Source organism: Hylobates moloch, unplaced genomic scaffold, assembly GCF_009828535.3.
Source record: "Hylobates moloch isolate HMO894 unplaced genomic scaffold, HMol_V3 SCAFFOLD_21, whole genome shotgun sequence".
Classification (NCBI taxonomy): Eukaryota; Metazoa; Chordata; class Mammalia; order Primates; family Hylobatidae; genus Hylobates; species Hylobates moloch.
The window spans coordinates 27930467-27950350 of record NW_026652296.1 but is presented as its reverse complement, the minus strand read 5'-3'; the positions used below and the strand labels follow the sequence as shown (position 1 = coordinate 27950350).

General features: G+C 48.0%; 1 protein-coding gene across 5 annotated transcripts in view; it reads right to left on the bottom strand.

The window, feature by feature from the left end:
* The window catches only part of COMMD7 (COMM domain containing 7), a 41490-nt gene extending 35002 nt beyond the window's left edge, over window positions 1-6488 (bottom strand). For 2 of the 5 annotated variants that reach the window (XM_032142265.2, XM_032142264.2), the window contains exon 1: window positions 6234-6488. In XM_032142265.2, coding sequence (XP_031998156.1) covers window positions 6234-6317 — 84 coding nt within the window. In that variant the 5' untranslated portion in view covers window positions 6318-6488. Of the gene's footprint in view, window positions 1-5528; window positions 5551-6233 lie in introns of those variants that run through there. The other 3 variants (XM_032142266.2, XM_032142263.2, XM_058433061.1) reach the window with 3 other exon arrangements.
* Between the last annotated feature and the right edge of the window lie 13396 nt (window positions 6489-19884).

Here is a 19884-nt window from a genome sequence, read left to right as displayed (position 1 = left end):
AAAGAAAATGAGTCAAGTGCTGATCTCAAAGGAAGTGGTTTGTATTTTCTACGAATACCAAGCTGGAGGTAATTTTACAGATCATACAATCCAGTATCTTAAAAAAAAAGAAAAAAACTTTGTTAGTAGCAGAATCTTTTTTTATTCTCCAAATAGATATCTTCCAGAGAACACTGATACATTAACGAGTAAAAGCTAAGCTACCTCCATAAGCTTTGAAGCCAAACACGTGATCCTAAATCCCTGACTCCATCACTTCCTGGCTGCCCGACATTATTTATTTATTTTCTTGAGACAGGGTCTCATTTTCTCACCCACACTGGAGTGCAATGCCATGGTCATAGCTCACTGCAGCCTCAAACTTCTGGGCTTAAGGGATTCTCCTGCCTCAGCCACTTAAGTCTCTAGAACTACAGGCACATACCACCACTCTCAGCTAATGTTTAAAACCGTTGGCCAGGCGCAGTGGCTCATACCTATAATCCCGGCACTTTGGGAGGCCGAGGTGGGCGGGTTATGAGGTCAGGAGTTCGAGACCAGCCTAGCCAACATGGTGAAACCTCATCGCTACTAAAAATACAAACATGAGCCGGGCATGGTGGTGCACGCCTGTAGTCCCAGCTACTTGGGAGGCTGAGGCAGGAGATCACTTGAACCTGAGAGGCGGAGGTTGCAGTAAGCCAAGATCATGCCATTGCACTACAGCCTGGGCAATATTGAGACTATCTCAAAGAAAAAAAAAATGTTTTCGTAGAGATGGGGTCTTGCTGTGTTGCCCAGGCTAGTCTTGAACTCCTGGCCTCAAGTGTTCTCCCTACCTCTGCCTCCCAAAGTGCTTGATCACAGGCATGAGCCACCTTGCCTGGCTTTCTGCATGATTTTATTTATTTATTTGAAACAGGGTCTAGTCTGTTCTCTGGGCTGGAGTACAGTGGCATAATCATAGCTAACTGCAACCTCCAATTTCTGACTCAAGTGATCCTCCCACTTAAGCCTCTGGAGTAGCTGGGACTACAGGTGTGTGCCACCATGCCTGGCTAATTTTTTATCTTATTGTAGAGACGGAGTCTTTCTACATTGCCTGGGCCGGTCTTGAACTCCTGTCTACATGACTTTAAACAGGTCAATTTATTTCTCTGAACCATCTTTCCTAACTGTAAAATGGGAATAATAATAGTGCCTTCCTTTTAGAGTTGTTATGCATACATTTAAAATGGTGCCTGGCCACATGGTGCATGCTCAATATATTAATATCATATAATAGCTATGTTCATTTAACTGCTCTGTGATTCAGTTTCTTTGTCTGTAAAATGCGAATAATAATAAGTGGCTGGGTGCAGTGGCTCATGCCTGTAATTCCATCACTTTGGGAGGCCAGGATGGATCACCAGAGACCATGAGTTCAAGACAAGCCTAGACAACATAGGGAGACCCTGTCTCAATTTAAAATAATAACAGCAACTACCTATAAAAGTGATTGCAAGGACTCAATGAGTTAACATACATAAGCTGGGCGCGGTGGCTCACGCTTGTAATCCCAACACTTTGGGAGGCTGAGGTGGGCAGATCACGAGGTCAGGAGATAGAGACCATCCTCACTAATGCGGTGAAACCCCATCTCTACTAAAAATACAAAAAATTAGCCGGGTGTAGTGGCGGGTGCCTGTAGTCCCAGCTACTCAGGAGGCTGAGGCAGGAGAATGGCGTGAACCCGGGAGGTGGAGCTTGCAGTGAGCCGAGACTGCACCACTGCACTCCAGCCTGGGTGACAGAGCAAGACTCTTTCTCAAAAAACAAACAAACAAACAAACAAAAAAACATAAAAGCACTTAGATCCCTATTGTCCAGTGGCCACTTGCCACATAAGCACTTGAAAAGGGCTAATCTGGCCAGGGGTGGTGGCTCACTCCTGTAATCCCAGCACTTTGGGGGTCCAAGGTGGGTGGATCACTTGAGGTCAGAAGTTTGAGACTACCCTGACCAACATGGCGAAATCCCATCTCTACTAAAAATACAAGAAAAAATTAGCCGGGCATGGTGGTGCACGCCTGTAATCTCAGCTACTTGAGTGGCTGCAGCATGAGAATCACTTGAACCCTGTAGGCGGAGGTTTCAGTGAGCCGAGATCACATCCCTGCACTCTAGCCTGAGCAACAAAGCGAGACTGTCTTTAAAAAGAAAAGGGCTGGCCAGATGCGGTGGCTCACGCCTGTAATCCCAACACTTTGGGAGGCCGACGTGGGCAGATCATGAAGTCAGGAGATCGAGACCATCCTGGCTAACACGGTGAAACCCCATCTCTACTAAAAATATAAAAAATCAGCTGGGCATGGTTGCAGGCACCTGTAGTCCCAGCTACTCCGCAGGCTGAGGCAGGAAAGTGGCATGAACCCGGGAGGCGGAGCTTGCAGTGAGCGGAGATCACCCCACTGCACTCCAGCCTGGGCGACAGGGCCAGACTCCATCTCAAAAAAAAAAAAAAAGAAAAGGGCTAAGCTACTTTAAGATGTGCTGTAAGTGTAAAACACCAGATTTAGAAAACTTTGTACCAAAAAGTAAAATGTCATTGATATTTGTATATGGGTTAGATATTGAAAAATATTTTGATATTGTAGATTTAAGCATGGCATTTTGATCAATGATGAACTATATATAAAATGATGGTTCCATAACATTATAATGGAAGTGAAATATCCCTGTTACCTAGTGATTGTCACAGAAATCCACACCCAGCCATGTTTGTGTTTTAAGCTATGTGTTACTACAAAAGTGCCAAAAAGTTTAACAAAACCAGCCTGGGCAACATGGCAAAACTCCGTCTCTACAAAAAATACAAAAATTAGCCAGGTGTGGTGGCGCGTGCCTATAGTCCCAGCTATTTGGGAGGCTGAGGTGGGAGAATTGCTTGAGCCCAGGAGATCGAGGCTACAGTGAGCAATGGGTGACAGAGCGAGACCCTGCCTCAAAAAAAAAAAAAAAAAAAAAAAAGTAAGCATTCATGAAGTAAAAAGTTACAGTTGGCCAGGTGCACGGCTCAGGCCTGTAATCCCAGCACTTTGGGAGGTCGAGGCAGGCAGATCACTTGAGGTCAGGAGTTCGTGACCAGCCTGGCCAACATGGTGAAACCGTCTCTACTAAAAATACAAAAATTAGCCAGGCATGGTGGTGCACGCCTGTAGTCCCAGCTACTTGGGAGTCTGAGGCAAAAGAATCACTTGAGCCCAGGAGGCGAAGGTTGCCGTGAGCCAAGATCACGCCACTGCACTCCAGCCTGGGTGACAGAGGAAGACTATGTCTAAAACAAACAAACAAACAAAAAACTGACAGTAGGCTAAGGTCAACTTATCAAAAACAGAAAAAAAAAAATTGTTTTTTAGAGATGGGGGTCTCACTATGCTGCCCAGGCTGGAGTGCAATGGCTATTCACAGGTGGAATCATCGTGCACTACTACAGCCTTGGAATCCTGGGCTCAAGTGATCCTCCTGTCTCAGCCTCCCAAGTAGCTGGGACTACTGTGGTAGCTGTGCCACCATACCCAACTAGAAAGTTTTCTGGCCGGGCGCGGTGGCTCACGCTTGTAATCCCAGCACTTTGGGAGGCCGAGGCGGGCGGATCACGAGGTCAGGAGATCGAGACCACGGTGAAACCCCGTCTCTACTAAAAAAAATACAAAAAATTAGCCGGGCATGGTGGCGGGCGCCTGTAGTCCCAGCTACTCCGAGAGGCTGAGGCAGGAGAATGGCGTGAACCCGGGAGGCGGAGCTTGCAGTGAGCCGAGATCGCGCGACTGCACTCCAGCCTGGGTGACAGAGCAAGACTCCGTCTCATTAAAAAAAAAAAAAAAAGTTTTCTTTTTTTTTTTGAGACGGAGTCTCGCTCTATTGCCCAGGCTGGAATGCAGTAGTGCAATCGCGGCTCACTGCAACTTCCACCTCTCAGGTTCAAGCGATTCCTGCCTCAGCCTCCAGAGTAGCTGGGACTACAAGTGCCCACCACCACATCCAGCTAATTTTTGTATTTTTAGTAGAGATGGGGTTTCACCATACTGGCCAGGCTGGTGTCAAACTCCTGACCTTGTGATCCACCTGCCTCAGGCTCCCGAAGTGCTAGGATTACAGGTGTGAGCCATGGTGCCTGGCCTAGAAAGTATTTTTCATAAATTTAGTTTAACTTAAGTACACAGGGTTTATAAAGTCTACAATACTGTACAGTAATGTCCTAGGCCTTCACACTCACTCATTGCCTCACCCAGAGCAACTTCCAATCCTGCAAGTGTCGTTCATAGTAAGTACCCTATAGGGGTGTGTTTTTTTTATCTCTTTTTTTTTGAGTTGGAGTCTCACTCTGTCTAGACTAGAGTGCAGTGGCATGATCTCGACTCACTGCAACCTCCGCCTCCCGGGTTCAAACAATTCTCCTGCCTCAGCCTCCCGAGTAGCTGCGACTACAGGGGTGTGCCACCACACCCAGCAAATTTTTGTATTTTTAGTAGAGACGGAGTTTCATCATGTTGGCCAGGATCGTCTTGATCTCCTGACCTTGTGATCTGCCCACCTTGGCCTCCCAAAGTCCTAGGGTAGGTGTGAGCCACCGTGCCCGGCCTATTTTTTATCTTTTATACTGTATTTGTACTGTACCTTTTCTATTTAGATTTGTCTAAACACACAAATATTTACCATTATGTTCCAGTTGCCTATGGTATTCAGTACAGTCACATGCTGTATAGGTTTGTACCCTAGGAGCAATGGGCTATACCATATATCCTAGTGTGTAGTAGGTTTGTGTAAATAAACTTTAGGATGCTTGCATAAGATGAACTGAGGGCTGGGCACAGTGGCTCACGCCTGTAATCCCAACACTCTGGGAGGCTGAGGCCGGCAGATCACCTGAGGTCAAGTGTTCAAGACCAGCCTGGCCAACATGGTCAAACCCCATCTCTACTAAAAATACAAAAATTAGCTGGGCATGGTGGCGTGTGCCTGTAGTCCCAGTTACTCGGGAGGCTGAGACAGAGAACTGGTTGCACCTGGGAGGCGGAGGTTGCAGTGACCCGAGATCGCGCCACTGCACTCCAGCCTGGGTGACAGAATGAGACTACGTCTCAAAAAAAAAAAAAAAAAAAAAAGAATTTCCATTTCTATTTAATTTTTAAATATGGCTACTACAAAATGCAAAGTTAGAAATGTGGCTTGCAAATTTTTCTATTGCATAGCTCAAGCTTAGAACCTCCCTGTCGTTACAAGTTCTAAGTTTGGTTTTTATCTGGAAAGCAGCACTACTGTGTGGAAAGTTGTGGGGGGTATGGAGATGAAAGAGAGGGGCGCTACCTCCTGGAAAGTGACAACCTAGTGGGGGAAATAGATGTATCTTCCCAGTGGGGGTGAGAAGTGTCATTCTCACCTATTTCAGCAGCCTTGGTGGTATGAAAAGGCATCCCAACCAGCACAGAAGCAGGATGCCTCCAAGGCTGCCTTAGTTGGCACCTGCAGCCTGAAGGGGGAGAAAAGGGCTTTGCTAGCTCCCTTACCATCAAGGATGAGGACCCTCACTGTACACAGTGTATAAGGTTTCTTTCCATGTGAATCCCAGTGACTCTCCTTAACTGGGTGGAGGTGGAAGGTGTCATCAGCCTTGTCCCAGATCGAGCCCCTCAGGCCCACAGAGCCCCAGTGGGGCCTGGCTATTACTGACACTCATGTCACACTGAGATGTCAGATGGCAGCCCAGGCCGCGCTTCCCCGGGCCCCCTCGGATTCTCGGGCCCTCCCACTCCCCTCAGGCTTCCTCGGCCTCCCTGCCAAACATCTATCTCCCTTTGGACCCCACTGCTCCCCAAAACTCCCCACGCCCTTGGTCTGTTCCTTCAGTTCCCCAAACTCCTTCAGCCTCATCTAGACTCCCCTCCATCCTTCTTTTAGGACCCCAAAAGCTCTCTTCGGCCCCAGGACCCCGCAGAGGTCCCGTAGTCCCGTCTCTGAGACCCCACAAAGCCTTTCGGACCCCTCAGCTGGCCCTTAGGCCTCCGGAGATCCCTTGGCTCCCCACACTCTCCTCAGACCCCAGTTCCCCTTAGCCTCGCCCTGAACCGACCTCACACACCCTAAACGCCCACCAGACGCCGCTCTGTCTAGTCTCTCCCAACTCCCGCGCACCCCCCGGACGTCCCCCGCCCCCAGGCCCCGCTCCTGGAATCACCTGGGCCCCGCGCCCTACGCCCCGCCGCCAGGCCCACCTGCGCGCCCAGCTGGTTCAGCTGCTGCATGTCGCCGCCCACGGCCTCGGGCACCGGGTCCTCAGTGCAGTGCAGGCGGCCCATGGCGCGCGCCCCAGCCCCGCAGGTTCCGCCGCCGCCGCCGCCCTGCTCAGCTTCCTCCTCCGCTGCCGCTGCCGCTGCCGCCGCCGCCGGCCTCTCCGCGCATCCACAACCGCACTTTCGCCACGGCCGTTGCAGCGCGCTCCTCCCCTGGCCGCCCTGGGCTGTCCGGAGCCGGGGAGCCCTCGCAGGGCCGCGGACACGCGCGGCCGCCGGGCTCCGGGGAGGGGCGGGGGCGGCGCCGGCACCGGCAGACGCGAGGTTTCCTGCCGGCTTTCCTGCTGAGTGACCTTTGGGTACGGCGCTTGGCCTCTCTGAACCTCAGTTTCACCATCTGAGAAAATGATGGCTGGGGTAGCTCCTTAAATGAGTTAAGCCTCCAGAAATGTTTAACGCAGAGACGGGCACACAAGAGGTCTTCAGTCAATGGCTAGCTGCTATTATCATCATCGCTGTTATTATGCACTCCACAGATATTTATGGCACGCCTACTCGATGCCAGACACTGGGGACAGGGAAGGGAACAAAGCAGGCCAGAGTGTCTCTCGGAGAGCTGACATCAGAGTAGAGCACTAGGTCTCAGCCTTGGAAGGGCATCAGCATCACCCTAGCATCACCTGGTATTGCCGGGCCCCGCCCCCAGAGGATCTGATTCGAAAGGCCAGGGTGGAGCCTGAGAATTTGCATTTCCAATAAGCACCCAGGGACCACACTTCGAGACCTTCCGGAGTGGAAGAAACTGACTTACCAAAGTTTCCTCAAAACAGTGCGAGGGCTTTGACTGTGCGGGGCAGGGAGGGTGGTGGTCAGGTGGGTGAGGGGAGGTTACTGAGACCGTGATCATCACTGCAGCCCCTCAAACACTCTAACCCCATGCCCTCTCTTCCCAGGGGCTCCTCACAGTTCCCGGGTGAATATTACCCTGATCCCCACTGGAAACATGAGAAAATAGAGACATGCTACCCAGAATCTAGGAACTGAACGCCAAGCCTAAGGGCTTCACCTAGCCCCTAAGTTCAGCCTTGAGGGTAAGGAGATAATGCCAAGAAACCTGGAGCAGGGAAATGTGGGGGGTTTGGCTGGCCTTCCTCACCAGCCCTCCTCCTCTCCTCTACCCTTTCCTGAAAATCCCTTCTGTAAAAGGATAAACAAAATGTCTTCTACCCGGCTGGGCGCGGTGGCTCACGCCTGTAATTCCAGCACTTTGGGAGGCTGAGGCAGGCGGATCACCTGAGGTCAGGAGTTTGAGACCAGCCTCAACATGGAGAAACCCCGTCTCTACTAAAAATACAAAATTAGCCGGGCATAGTGGTGCATGCCTGTAATCTCAGCTACTCGGGAGGCTGAGGCAGGAGAATTCCTTGAACACGGGAGGCGGAGGTTGCGGTGAGCCGAGATCGCGCCATTGCACTCCAGCCTGGGAAACAAGAGCGAAACTCTGTCTCGAAAAAAAAAAAAAAAATCTTCTACCCAAAGGCCAAGCCTATCCTCTTCAGTCATTACATCATTCATACATTCATTCAACAAATATTGAGTGGCACATGCCTGTGGTCCCAGCTACTCCGAGGCTGAGGCAAGAGGATCACTTGAGATCTTGAGGTCGAGGCTGCAGTGAACCCAGATGGCGCCACTGCACTCCAGCCTGGGCGACAGAGCAAGACCACATCTCCAAAAAAAAAAAAAAGAAGGTCTGCTGTGAGGCAGATACCATGACATGATAGGCGATGGGGATCCCACAGTGACACAACCAGATGAACCAGATGCGGTGCCTGGCCTCTGAGAAGTCAGAATTGACCCAGGGAGGCAGACGCACGTGAGTGTGAAAGTATTAAGGGATGCCAAAAAGTAGGAGGTGCTTTGAGAATGTGTACAGGACACAATCCGAGTTTGGAGTACCTGGAAGAGAATAAACCTTCGGGTTACAAACAGACAGGGACTGAACTCAGAGGCCCTACTCACCGTGCAAGAATTTTTTTTTTTTTTTTTTTTTTTTTTGAGACAGATTCTGGCTCTGTCACCCAGGCTGGAGTGCAGTGGCACAATCTCGGCTCACTGCAATTTCTGCTTCCCGGGTTCTAGTGATTTTCCAGCCTCAGCCTCCCGAATAGCTGGGAATACAGGTGGCCACCACCACACCCAGCTAACTTTTGTCTCTTTTTTTTTTTTTTTTTTTTAGAAACGGAGTTTTGCTCTTTTTGCCCAGGCTGGAGTGCAATGGTGCGATCTTGGCTCACTGCAACCTCCGCCTCCCAGGTTCAAACGATTCTCCTGTCTCAGCCTCTCAAGTAGCTGGGATTACAGGCATGTGTCACCACCCCGGCTAATTTGTATTTTTAGTGGAGATGGGGTTTCTGCATGTTGGTCAGGCTGGTCTCGAATTCCCCACCTCAGGTGATCCACCTGCCTCCACCTCCCAAAGTGCTGGGATTACAGGCATGAGCCACCGCACCCGGCCCAACTTTTGTCTTTTTACTAAAGATGGGTTTTCACCACATTGGCCAGGCTGGTCTCAAACTCCTGACCTCAAGTGATCCACCCGCGTCAGCCTCCCAGAGTGCTGGCATTACAGGCGTGAGCCACTGCACCTGGCCTGGAATTTTTACTTTTAAATATTTTTAACCTTGCTAAAAAAGAAGATCTGGGCTGGGCGCAGTGACTCATGCCTGTAATCCTAGCACTTTGGGAGGCCGAGGCAGGTGGATCACCTGAGGTCAGGAGTTCAAGACCAGCCTAGCCAACATAGTGAAACCCTGGTTCTACTAAAAATACAAAAATTAGCCGGGCATGGTGGTTCATGCCTGTAATCCCAGCTACTCTGGAGGCTGAGGCAGGAAAATCGCTTGAACCCAGTAGGCAGAGATTGCAGTGAGCCGAAATCGCACCACTGCACTCCAGCCTGAGCAACAGAGCGAGACTCCGTTTCAAAAATAAATAAATAAATTGTTGCGGGGGGATAAAAAGAAGATCCCCATAAGGGCATTACATTTCTTCATATCTTTAAGTGTTAAATCAACTGCTTAGGTATAAAAAATAAAATGAACCCGTTTTAAGTTTTGTTTTGTTTTTAACATCCTGGAGAAAACCACTGGATTTCTTTCATTTCTGCTTCCACAGTGACTGGTGCTGAGCCACTTGATAAATACTGTATTTGTGGAATGGAATTAGCCCATGTGACAGAAAATACAGAAAAGGAAAGGAATTCACTTGAAACTGCCACCCAATACTATAGGAATATGGTGACTCTTCTTTTCCAGTCTATTTTTTTTTTTTTTTTGAGACGGAGTCTCGCTCTGTCACCCAGGCTGGAGTGCAGTGGCTTTATTTTAAGCACTTGAATACCCACCGTGTATAATGATAATAGTACTTTGCATTGTCTACTGATTGTCGCTCATATTACTTTTTCTTTTTTGTGTGTGCTGAAACCCAGGAATGAACCATTATTTCTATTTTAATGTCTACCACAATGTGTTATTGCTGTCGTTTACACATCTGTCTCTTCCAGTTACTAATTATTTTGTCTCAGGCAAATTACTAACCTTTCAGTGCTTCTATTTCTTCTTTTATTTAGAAAACGGAAATGAGAATATAACCTTCTTTTTTTTTTTTTTTTTTTTGAGACGGAGTCCTGCTCTATCACCCAGGCTGGAGTGCAGTGGCGCAATCTCGGCTCACTGCAAGCTCCGCCTCCCGGGTTCACACCATTCTCCTGCCTCAGCCTCTCTGAGTAGCTGGGACTACAGGCGCCCGCAACCACGGCCGGCTAATTTTTTGGTATTTTTAGTAGAGACGGGGTTTCACCGTGGTCTCGATCTCCTGACCTCGTGATCCGCCCGCCTCAGCCTCCCAAAGTGCTGGGATTACAAGCGTGAGCCACCGCGCCCGGCAAGAATATAACCTTCTTGAAAAGATGAAACAAGACAATGTTTATAAAGCATTTAGCACAGCAATGCTTTATAAGAGCTCATGGTAAGAGCTCAGTAACTGCGTGGTATTATTATTATTTCAATTTTTCAATCTTATAAAAAGAATATGGCAATAAACATTCCTGTACACAATCCTTTTCCACATCTGATTATTTATTTAGGAAAAATTTCTAGGAAGGCAAGGAATATTATGATCAATCCTTCTGGGCTCTAAATATCTTGGGAATGGGGTAGAGATGAGGATGTCTAACGGATACCACAAAAAGTAGTTATAAAGAATGAATAGGCTGGGCGTGGTGGCTCACGCCTGTAATCCCAGCACTTTGTGAGGCCAAGGCAGGCAGATCACCTGAGGCCGGGAGTTCTAGACCAGCCTGACCAATATGGAAAAACACCGTCTCTACTAAAAATACAAAAAATTAGCTGGGCCTGGTGGTGCATGCCTGTAATCCCAGTTACTCAGGAGGCTGAGGCAGAAGAGTTGCTTGAACCCAGGAGGCAGAGGTTGCGGTGAGCTGAGATCACGCCATCGCACTCCAGCCTTGGCAACAAGAGCGAAACTCCATCACAAAAAAAAAAAAAAAGAGAGAGAGAGAATGAACAAGGGCCAGGGGTGGAGGCTCACACCTGTAATCCTAGCACTTTGGGAGGCCAAGGCAAGTGGATCACTTGAAGTCAGGAGTTCAAGACCAGCCTGGCCAATATGGTGAAACCCCATCTCTACTAAAAATACAAAAATTAGCTGGGCATGGTGGCAGGTGCCTGTAATCCCAGCTACTTGGGAGGTTGAGGCAGGAGAATAGCTTGAACCCAGGAGAAGGAGGTTGCCTGGGTGATAAGAGCAAAACTCTATCTCAAAAAAAAAAAAGGCCAGGCATGGAGGCTCATGCCTGTAATCCCAGCACTTTGGGAGGCTGAGGCAGGCAGATCACAAGGTCAGGAGTTCGAGACCAGCCTGACCAACATGGTGAAACACTGTCCTTACTAAAAATACAAAAATTAGCCAGACTTGCTGGCGGGTACCTGTAATCCCAGCTATTCAGGAGGCTGAGGCAGGAGAATTGCTTGAACCCAGGAGGCGGAGGTTGCAGTGAGCTGAGATTGCGCCACTGCACTCCAGCCTGGGTGACAGAGTGAGACTTCATCTCAATTAAAAAAAAAAAAGAAGAAAAGAAATGATAATTACTTCAGGTGAAGGATACCCTAAATTCCCTGATTTGATTATTACACATTCTATGAAAGCAACAAAATATCACATATACCCCATAACTATGTACAAATATTATGTATCGCCGGGTGCGGTGGCTCACACTTGTAATCCCAGCACTTTGGGAGGCCGAGGCGGGCGGATCACGAGGTCAGGAGATCGAGACCACGGTGAAACCCCGTCTCTACTAAAAATACAAAAAATTAGCTGGGCGTAGTGGCGGGCGCCTGTAGTCCCAGCTACTCGGAGAGGCTGAGGCAGAAGAATGGCGTGAACCCAGGAGGCGCAGCTTGCAGTGAGCCGAGATTGCGCCACTGCACTCCAGCCTGGGCGACAGAGCGAGACTCCGTCTCAAAACAAAACAAAACAAAACCAAATATTATGTATCAATTTTTTTAATATCACAAGGACAGATGAATTTTCAAGGTAAGCAGAAACTAAACCATTACACATGAACCATCTCTCTGAAAACACCCAGAAATTAGCATTTCTGCCTGAACAGGCACCTGGTGCAGTTCCCTGATGAGGCTCCGGGTCCAGGCCCTGCCCACCTTCCAACCCACATCCCCTACATCCCAAGGAGGAGACATCCAAGTCCTCTAAAAGTAGCCTCCAAATCTCAAATCTCATTTTTGGCTTCAATGATAAAATGCTACCTAAACACCGTCCAAAAATGCTGCATAATATTCTATGGAGCAAGAATAAAATGCCCATAACTAATCCTTGTGATTGCCTATTTAGATCTTTCTGACTTTTCTTTCTCATTAAGAACTTTGTAACTAACAAAGGCAATAGATAAAAAAGTCTTTCCAATGTTCTCCTTCACAATCCACTCTTAGAGGAAGGAAGGAGCAGTGATTACTGTTAATGCGATAACTTTGTAGCAGGAAATGCAGGCCGGAGCCAGGCCTCTCTTCTAGAGAACCTCCTGCCCCCATTTCAGCCTTAATGAGGGACCCTACTCCCTTCATTCACTTTAAAATGTCCCTGTGGAGGGCAACGAAGTCCTCACTCCCTCTCCCCTCCCCCGCCCCTGCAAGTGAAAGGAGTTCATTAAGAAGTAGTTTCTCAGGCAGGGAGGATTCCTGCTGGGAGTTTCACCAAGGGGCCAGGTTTTCCCTAGGAGAAAGGTCTAACCCTTCACACTCTGAAATGCCAAAGGGCATTTTTTTTTAAATTAAACTTTTAATCTTGAGATCATTGTAGATTCACATACAGTCTTAAGAAATGATACAGAGACATTCCTTGTGGCCCTTACCCGGTTTCCCTCGATGCACAGATCCCACAGTGTCATCACCAGAATATTGACATTGATACAGTCAAGATGCAGAACATTTCCATGGCAGCAAGGATCTCCCATGTTGCCCAAGGGCATTTTAACAGAAGGGACAAGCGCTAGATCCTCTTTCTAACAAAAACTAGAAGAAAATACTATGAACATTTTCAGGTTAAAAAAAAAATTGGGCCGGGCATAGTGGCACAAGGCCTGTAATCCCAGCACTTTGGGAGGCCAAGGCCGGCACATCACCTGAGGTCAGGAGTTCCAAACCAGCCTAGCCAACATGGCGAAACCCCATCTCTACTAAAAGTACAAAAATTACCCGGTCGTGGTGGCGCATGTCTGTAATCCCACTTACTCGGGAGGCTGAGGCAGGAGAATCGCTTGCACCCAGGAGGCGGAGGTTGCAGTGAGCCAAGATCACGCCATTGCACTCCAGCCTGGGCAACAAGAGCGAAATTCTGTCTCAAAAGAAAAAGCATGTGGGCCAGGCGCGGTGGCTCACGCTTGTAATCCCAGCACTTTGGGAGACCGAGGCGGGCGGATCACGAGGTCAGGAGATCGAGACCACGGTGAAACCCCGTCTCTACTAAAAATACAAAAAAATTAGCCGGGCATGGTTGCGGGAGCCTGTAGTCCCAGCTACTCCGAGAGGCTGAGGCAGGAGAATGGCGTGAACCCGGGAGGCGGAGCTTGCAGTGAGCCGAGATTGCGCCACTGCACTCCAGCCTGGGCGACAGAGCCAGACTCCATCTCAAAAAAATAAATAAATAAATAAAAATAAAAATAAAAATAAAAATACAGTTGACCTAGACTCCTGACATCTATGTCATGAAAGTCATTGACAAAGGAAGGCTGGAGAATTGCTCTAGATTAAAATAAATAAAAAAGACAAGATAACAATGCAATGTGTAATTCTGGATGGAGGTAAACAATTGCTATAAAAGACATAATTGGCACAAAATAAACATACTTAACACTACTGAACTCTGCACTTAGAAATAGTTAAGATGGTGGCTCTTGCCTGTAGTCCCAGCTATTTGATAGGCTGAAGTAGGAGGATCCCTTGAGTCTAGGAGTTCTAGGCCTGGGCAACATAGTGAGACCTTGTCCTCAAATAAATAAGAAGAAATAGTTAAAATGGTAAATTTTATTTGCTTTTTTAAAAGCCACAATTAAAAAAATACATTATTGTGACAATCGAAGTCTGAACACCCACTGTAGATTAGATAATAATATTGTATCAGTGTTCAATTTCCTGAACTTGATAAATGTAATTTGGTTATGGGAAAATGTCTTTGTTCTTAAGAAATGCATGCTCAAAGTATTCAAGGTAAAAGTGGATAAAATGGTTCAGGGAAAAAAATGAGCCAACACATGTGGTAATGTAGAGATTACTGATTAATTTCTAAATTGGCTCTAAGCATGCTGGAAGCCAGAGGGAGATGAGTCGATTTCACCTGTAGTTTTTCATCCTTACACGGGTAAATTAATGTAGATAAATTTCTCTTGTTGGACTTACAGGACAGTTTGAATTCTCCAATTTCTATCTAGGACATGGTGATGAACTTGTTTACCTGTTCAAAAATCTTCCTTCAAATGGCAGGATTTCTGGGGTAAAGTTTAAGCCTTTTTAAGATCCTCTGGCCTAAGCTCCAATGGATGTTTAAGCTGTCCCTCTAGAAATTTGCTTTTTAAAGGGCCCTTTGGCAGTTCCTACTTTGAGGGTGTGGGTGATAATGTCTCTACCTTTTGGGAATCTCACCCCTCATTTCAAATTCATGGTAGGAATCACTTTGCCTGAGAAAATGAGGCCTGGATCTCTATTGTCCGCTTTGTTTTTCTCTGCAGAACCATTATAAAGTGAATGCCTGGCCTGCCCTGCTTTAGGCCAGCAATGCATATCACTGCTGGGTGCTGTGAACACAATCCGGGGTGTAATCTTGGGGACTGACCTCTAGAACTTTCTTTGCTGGACTATTTTTATCATCTGAAAGATGGAGGAGTCCCTTCATTCATTCCAGTAGTAAGTACTTATTGAGCACCTACTATGTTCCAGGCCCTGTGTTCGGTGTCAGGGACACAGCAGTGAATAAGATAGATGACTGCTCTGCCTCTATGCTGCTCAAAATCTAATGAGGAGGCACGGCTTATATGAAGAGTCACGGAAAGACATTGCAAAGGAGAAAAATGCTAGGAAGGAGAGTAGGGGGCTGTCAACAGGTGTAATGGGGGTAAACCCGTCTGGTGGAGGGAAGGTAAGCAGACTGAGCAGTTAGCCTCTGTGGGGCCTTAGGAAAGCAGCAATTGAGGGGGAAGCCCTGGGGTCCTGGGCATATCACCCCTACCTTCTCCCTCTACTCTGCAGGTCAGCATAACTTGGTAATCATTTCCTGGTCTGCAGCCAGGGTTATCAGCATGCTGTGTATATGGACTTCGTGAAGATTGGAGGCTGAGGGCCCTGACCAGAGGAGATAAGAACAGGTTTGGACAAGAAGAATCCATTCCCTCTATGTTTATCTCAAAACGGTAGAGCAGGCTGAGTCTGGACCCAGAGCAAATCCAGGAAGTAGAATCCAAGAAGCAGAGAGATGAGTCAAGAATGACACTAAGGTTTTGGGCTTCATTCCATGCTACTCTATCTGCCCCATTTGACAGTGAAGGAAGCAGATGCCCAGAGAAGGAAAGACACCTGTGTGAAGTCACACAGCGGGTTAATAGGAGAATGAGAATAGAACCTAGGCCGCTGTCCTTTCCCCCTTAACCATCTTATCCTCCTCAGAAGTCAAGCCTGAGCTTCCAAAAATGAAGGAATCCAGGTCCAGGGAAACTTTCTGTTTTGTCTGAGGGTGAGGGATGAGATAATGATGAGTCAGGGCTTCAGGGAAACAAACATTTACTGATTACCTAATGTGGCCATAGATGTGGTCCCTGCTCTCAGAAATCTCAAAGTGTGAATGAATTAAAGTCAATGTGACCAGGCGCAGTGGCTCATGCCTAAAATCCCAGCACTTTGGGAGGCTGAGGCAGGCAGATCACCTGAGGTCAGGAGTTCAAGACCAGCCTGGTCAACATGGTGAAACCCCGTCTCTACTAAAAATATAAAAATTAGCCAGGCATGGTGGTGGGCGCCTGTAATCCCAGCTACTCAGGAGGCTGAGGCAGGAGAATCGCTTGAATCCAAGAGGCGGAGGTTGCAATGAGCTGAGATCGCACCACTGCACTCCAGCCTCGGCTACAGAGTGAGACTTCATCTCAAAAAAACAGGCCGGGCGCGGTGGCTCACCCTCGTAATCCCAGCACTTTGGGAGGTCGAGGCGGGCGGATCACGAGGTCAGGAGATCGAGACCACGGTGAAACCCCGTCTCTACTAAAAATACAAAAAAATTAGCTGGGCGTGGTGGCGGGCGCCTGTAGTCCCAGCTACTCAGAGAGGCTGAGGCAGGAGAATGGTGTGAACCTGGGAGGCGGAGCTTGCAGTGAGCCAAGATCGTGCCACTGCACTACAGCCTGGGTGACAGAGCGAGACTCCGTCTCAAAAAAAAAAAAAACACAAACAATAACAACAAAATAAAGTCAATGCTACTTCATTTCATGAACAACATCAAATTTGGAGGGGGCCATGAGGTATTCTCCAAGGAGCAAAAACAGGTGATGTCCAACAGAGTGAGGCATGGCATCTCTTTCAAGGGCCAAGATGGAGAAAGAAATCAGTGGATTCAGTTCTGGACCCCAAGTCAAAAGCCACAAAGACAAATCACAGACTTTGATTTGCAGTTAAGCCTCTTCTCACGAGGGCCACTGTATGGCATCCAATAATAATAACTGCTACTATTATGATAAATAACAAGCATTCATTCATTTGATGTCTTGTCTGGAGAAACGGGGATAAAACATTATCCACAGACATAGAGACTGTTGCAGAATGAAGGGAGGGCTTTCCTGTTTTCCTGTTTTTTTCCTGATGGGGTTTCACTATGTTGCTCAGGCTGGTCTTGAACTCCTGGGCTCAAATGATATTCCTGCCTCGGCTTCCAAAAGTTCTAGGATTACATGCCCGAGCCACCCTGCCTGGCATCCTGTCTTCTATTAACTACCACTGTGCTAGGCATGGTGCAGAATATTTCATTGTGACCTGATCATGTCACTGAAAACCCTGCAAAGGCTCTGGTTGCTGAAAGCGTGGATGCTCTGATTCCTGTCTTCTTCACCTGAGTCTGCCTTCCTCTTCAGCTGTGTGCTCTAGCCACGTGGGCCTCCCCTCTGTTCCTTGCCCAAGCTGTGCTCCTTGTGCCTCAGGAGCTTAGCAAGTGCTGTCCCCAAATCCCAGAACACGTTTCCCTCACCCCTTAGCCTGCTGCTTACTTAACCATTGCATCCCCTCAGATCTCTGCATGAGTATTACTTCTTTTCTTTTTTCTTTTTTTTGAGACCCTCTCGCTGTGTCACCCAGGCTGGAGTGCAGTGGCAGGATCTTGGCTCACTGCAACCTCTGCCTCCCAGGTTCAAGTGATTCTCCTGCCTCAGCCTCCTGAGTAGCTGGGATTACAGGAGCATGCCACCACATCCTGCCGATTTTTTTTTTTTTTTTTGAGATGGAGTCTCGCTGTCGCCCAGGCTAGAGTGCAGTGGCATGATCTTAGCTCACTGCAACCTCTGCTTCCCAAGTTCAAGCAATTCTCACACCTCAGCCTCCCAAGTAGCTGGAATTACAGGCACCCACCATCATGCCCAGCTAATTTTTGTATTTTTGTAGAGATGGGGTTTCACCATGTTGGCCAGGCTTGTCTTGAACTCCTGACCTCAAGTGATCTGCCGCGTCGGCCTCCCAAAATGTGACTTACTTCTTCAGGAAAGTTTTCTCAGGCCCCATGACCTAATTAATTTTCATTTTATAATACCTTGTACTCCTCATAGCATTTAATACAATTGTAGGCCGGCCGGGTGCAGTGGCTCACACCTGTAATCCCAGCACTTTGGGAGGCCAAGGTGGGTGGATCACAAGGTCAGGAGTTTGAGACCAGCCTAATCAACACGGAGAAACCCCGTCTCTATTAAAAATACAAAATTAGCCAGGAGTGGTGGCGCACGCCTGTAATCCCAGCTACTTGGGAGGCTGAGGCAGGAGAATCACTTGAACCCAGGAGGCAGAGATTGTGGTGAGCCAAGATCGAGCCACTGCACTCCAGCCTAGGAGGTAGAACAAGACTCTGTCTCCAAAAAAAAAAAAAAAGTACAATTGTAATCTTACAACTATTAGTGAGATAAATTTGATGAATGTCTGTTTCCTCTACTCAGTTGTAAGTTCCGGGAAGGCAGTAAAAGGACTGTGTATTTTTCTTCTCAGCCTTATTCCTTACCACAGTGCCTGGCACAGAGTTCAGTGAATTCAATAATTCAATAAATATGCACACCCTGGCCAGGCGTGGTGGCTCACGCCTATAATCCCAACACTTTGGGAGGCAAAGGCGGGTGGATCACCTGAGGTCAGGAGTTTGAGACCAGCCTGACCAACATAGAGAAATGTTGTCTCTGCTAAAAATACAAAGTTAGCCAGGCTTGGTGGCTCATGCCTGTAATCCCAGCTACTGGGGAGGCTGAGGCAGGAGAATCACTTGAATCCGGGAGGCAGAGGTTGAGGTGAGCTGAGGTCGTGCCATAGCACTCCAGTCTGGGCAACAAGAGCGAAACTCTGTCTCAAAAAAAAATTAAAGAAATATGCACACCCTTCCTCCACCAATGACAGAAACAGGAAAGGAAATTCCGTGCTGGTTCTGCAGGGGATAGAGAGAGATGGATGACCTCCCTCCATCCCAATCCCCCTTGGGCCTTGTTTTTCCAGTGTGTGAAATGGAGATTAGACTCCCTCCTACTTTACAAGGGTGCTGTGAGAGTCAAAGCGTAATACACATAAAATGTTTAGCTCAAGTGCCCGAGCACATGGTAGGCTCTCAGTAGCTATTATGAAATTGCTTATTTAATAATAACTAATGAATGGCTGGGTGTGGTGGCTCACGCCTCTAATCCCAGCACTTTGGGAGGCTGAGGTGCACGGATCCAGCCGGGCCAACACGGTGAAATCTCGTCTCTACTAAAAAATACAAAAATTAGCCAGGAATGGTGGCGGGTGCCTGTAGTCCCAGCTACTTGGGAGGCTGAGGCAGGAGAATCGATTGAACCTGGGAGGCGGAGGTTGCAATGAGCTGAGATCACGCCACTGCACTCCAGCCTGAGTGACAGAGCAAGACTGTCTCAATAATAATAATAATAAATAATGAATATGACCTGGCCAGGCTCTGTCTAGCCAGGTACACTTAAGGAACATATTTCAATGACCCGTTTTGGGGTTAAAAAAAGGAGAAAAGGAGTCTGGGTGTTCCTGTTGAAAATGAAAGGTGACGAGCCCACTTTGCAAATGAACGTGGCCTCTAATGGCACTACCATTAGGACTGAATACCTTACAATGGGGTTCTTTCACATACATGGGCTCTGCGAATCCCCACAGTCATTCTGGGAAGTAGGCATGGCTATTATTATTATTATTACTCCAATTAGACAAGGGAGATGCTTGAGGCTCCAACTCCTTAGCATAGCACACACAGACTGGGGGTCACAGGGAGATGGGGGTCGAGTGGAGGATCTAGTCCCAGCTCTGCCAGCTGTAGCCCCCAGGCAAACCACTTCACTTTTCTGAACCTCATTTTCCTTGACTGTAAGGAGAGGCACTAGATACTAGATACTAGAGGTGGACTGGGCTTGCCTGAGAGGCTAGGAGACCAAGGGACAGACAGGACTATTTGGCAGACACTGAGGATGGAAGGAGAACATTTATCCCTGCACCTGCCAAGAGCTGAGGCAGCTAGGAAAGCAGTGCAGCATATACTCATTAATAATATATAGGCCGGGCGCAGTGGCTCACACCTGTAATCCCAGCACTTTGGGAAGCCGAGGCGGGCGGATCATGAGGTGAGGAGATCCAGACCATCTGGCTAACATGGTGAGACTATCCTGGCCAACATGCTGAAGCCCCGTCTCTACTAAAGTACAAAAAAAAAAAAAAAAATTAGCTCGGCGTAGTGGCGCCCACCTGTAATCCCAGCTACTCGCGAGGCTGAGGCAGGGGAATCTCTTGAAAAGGGGGAGGCGGAGGTTGCATTGAGC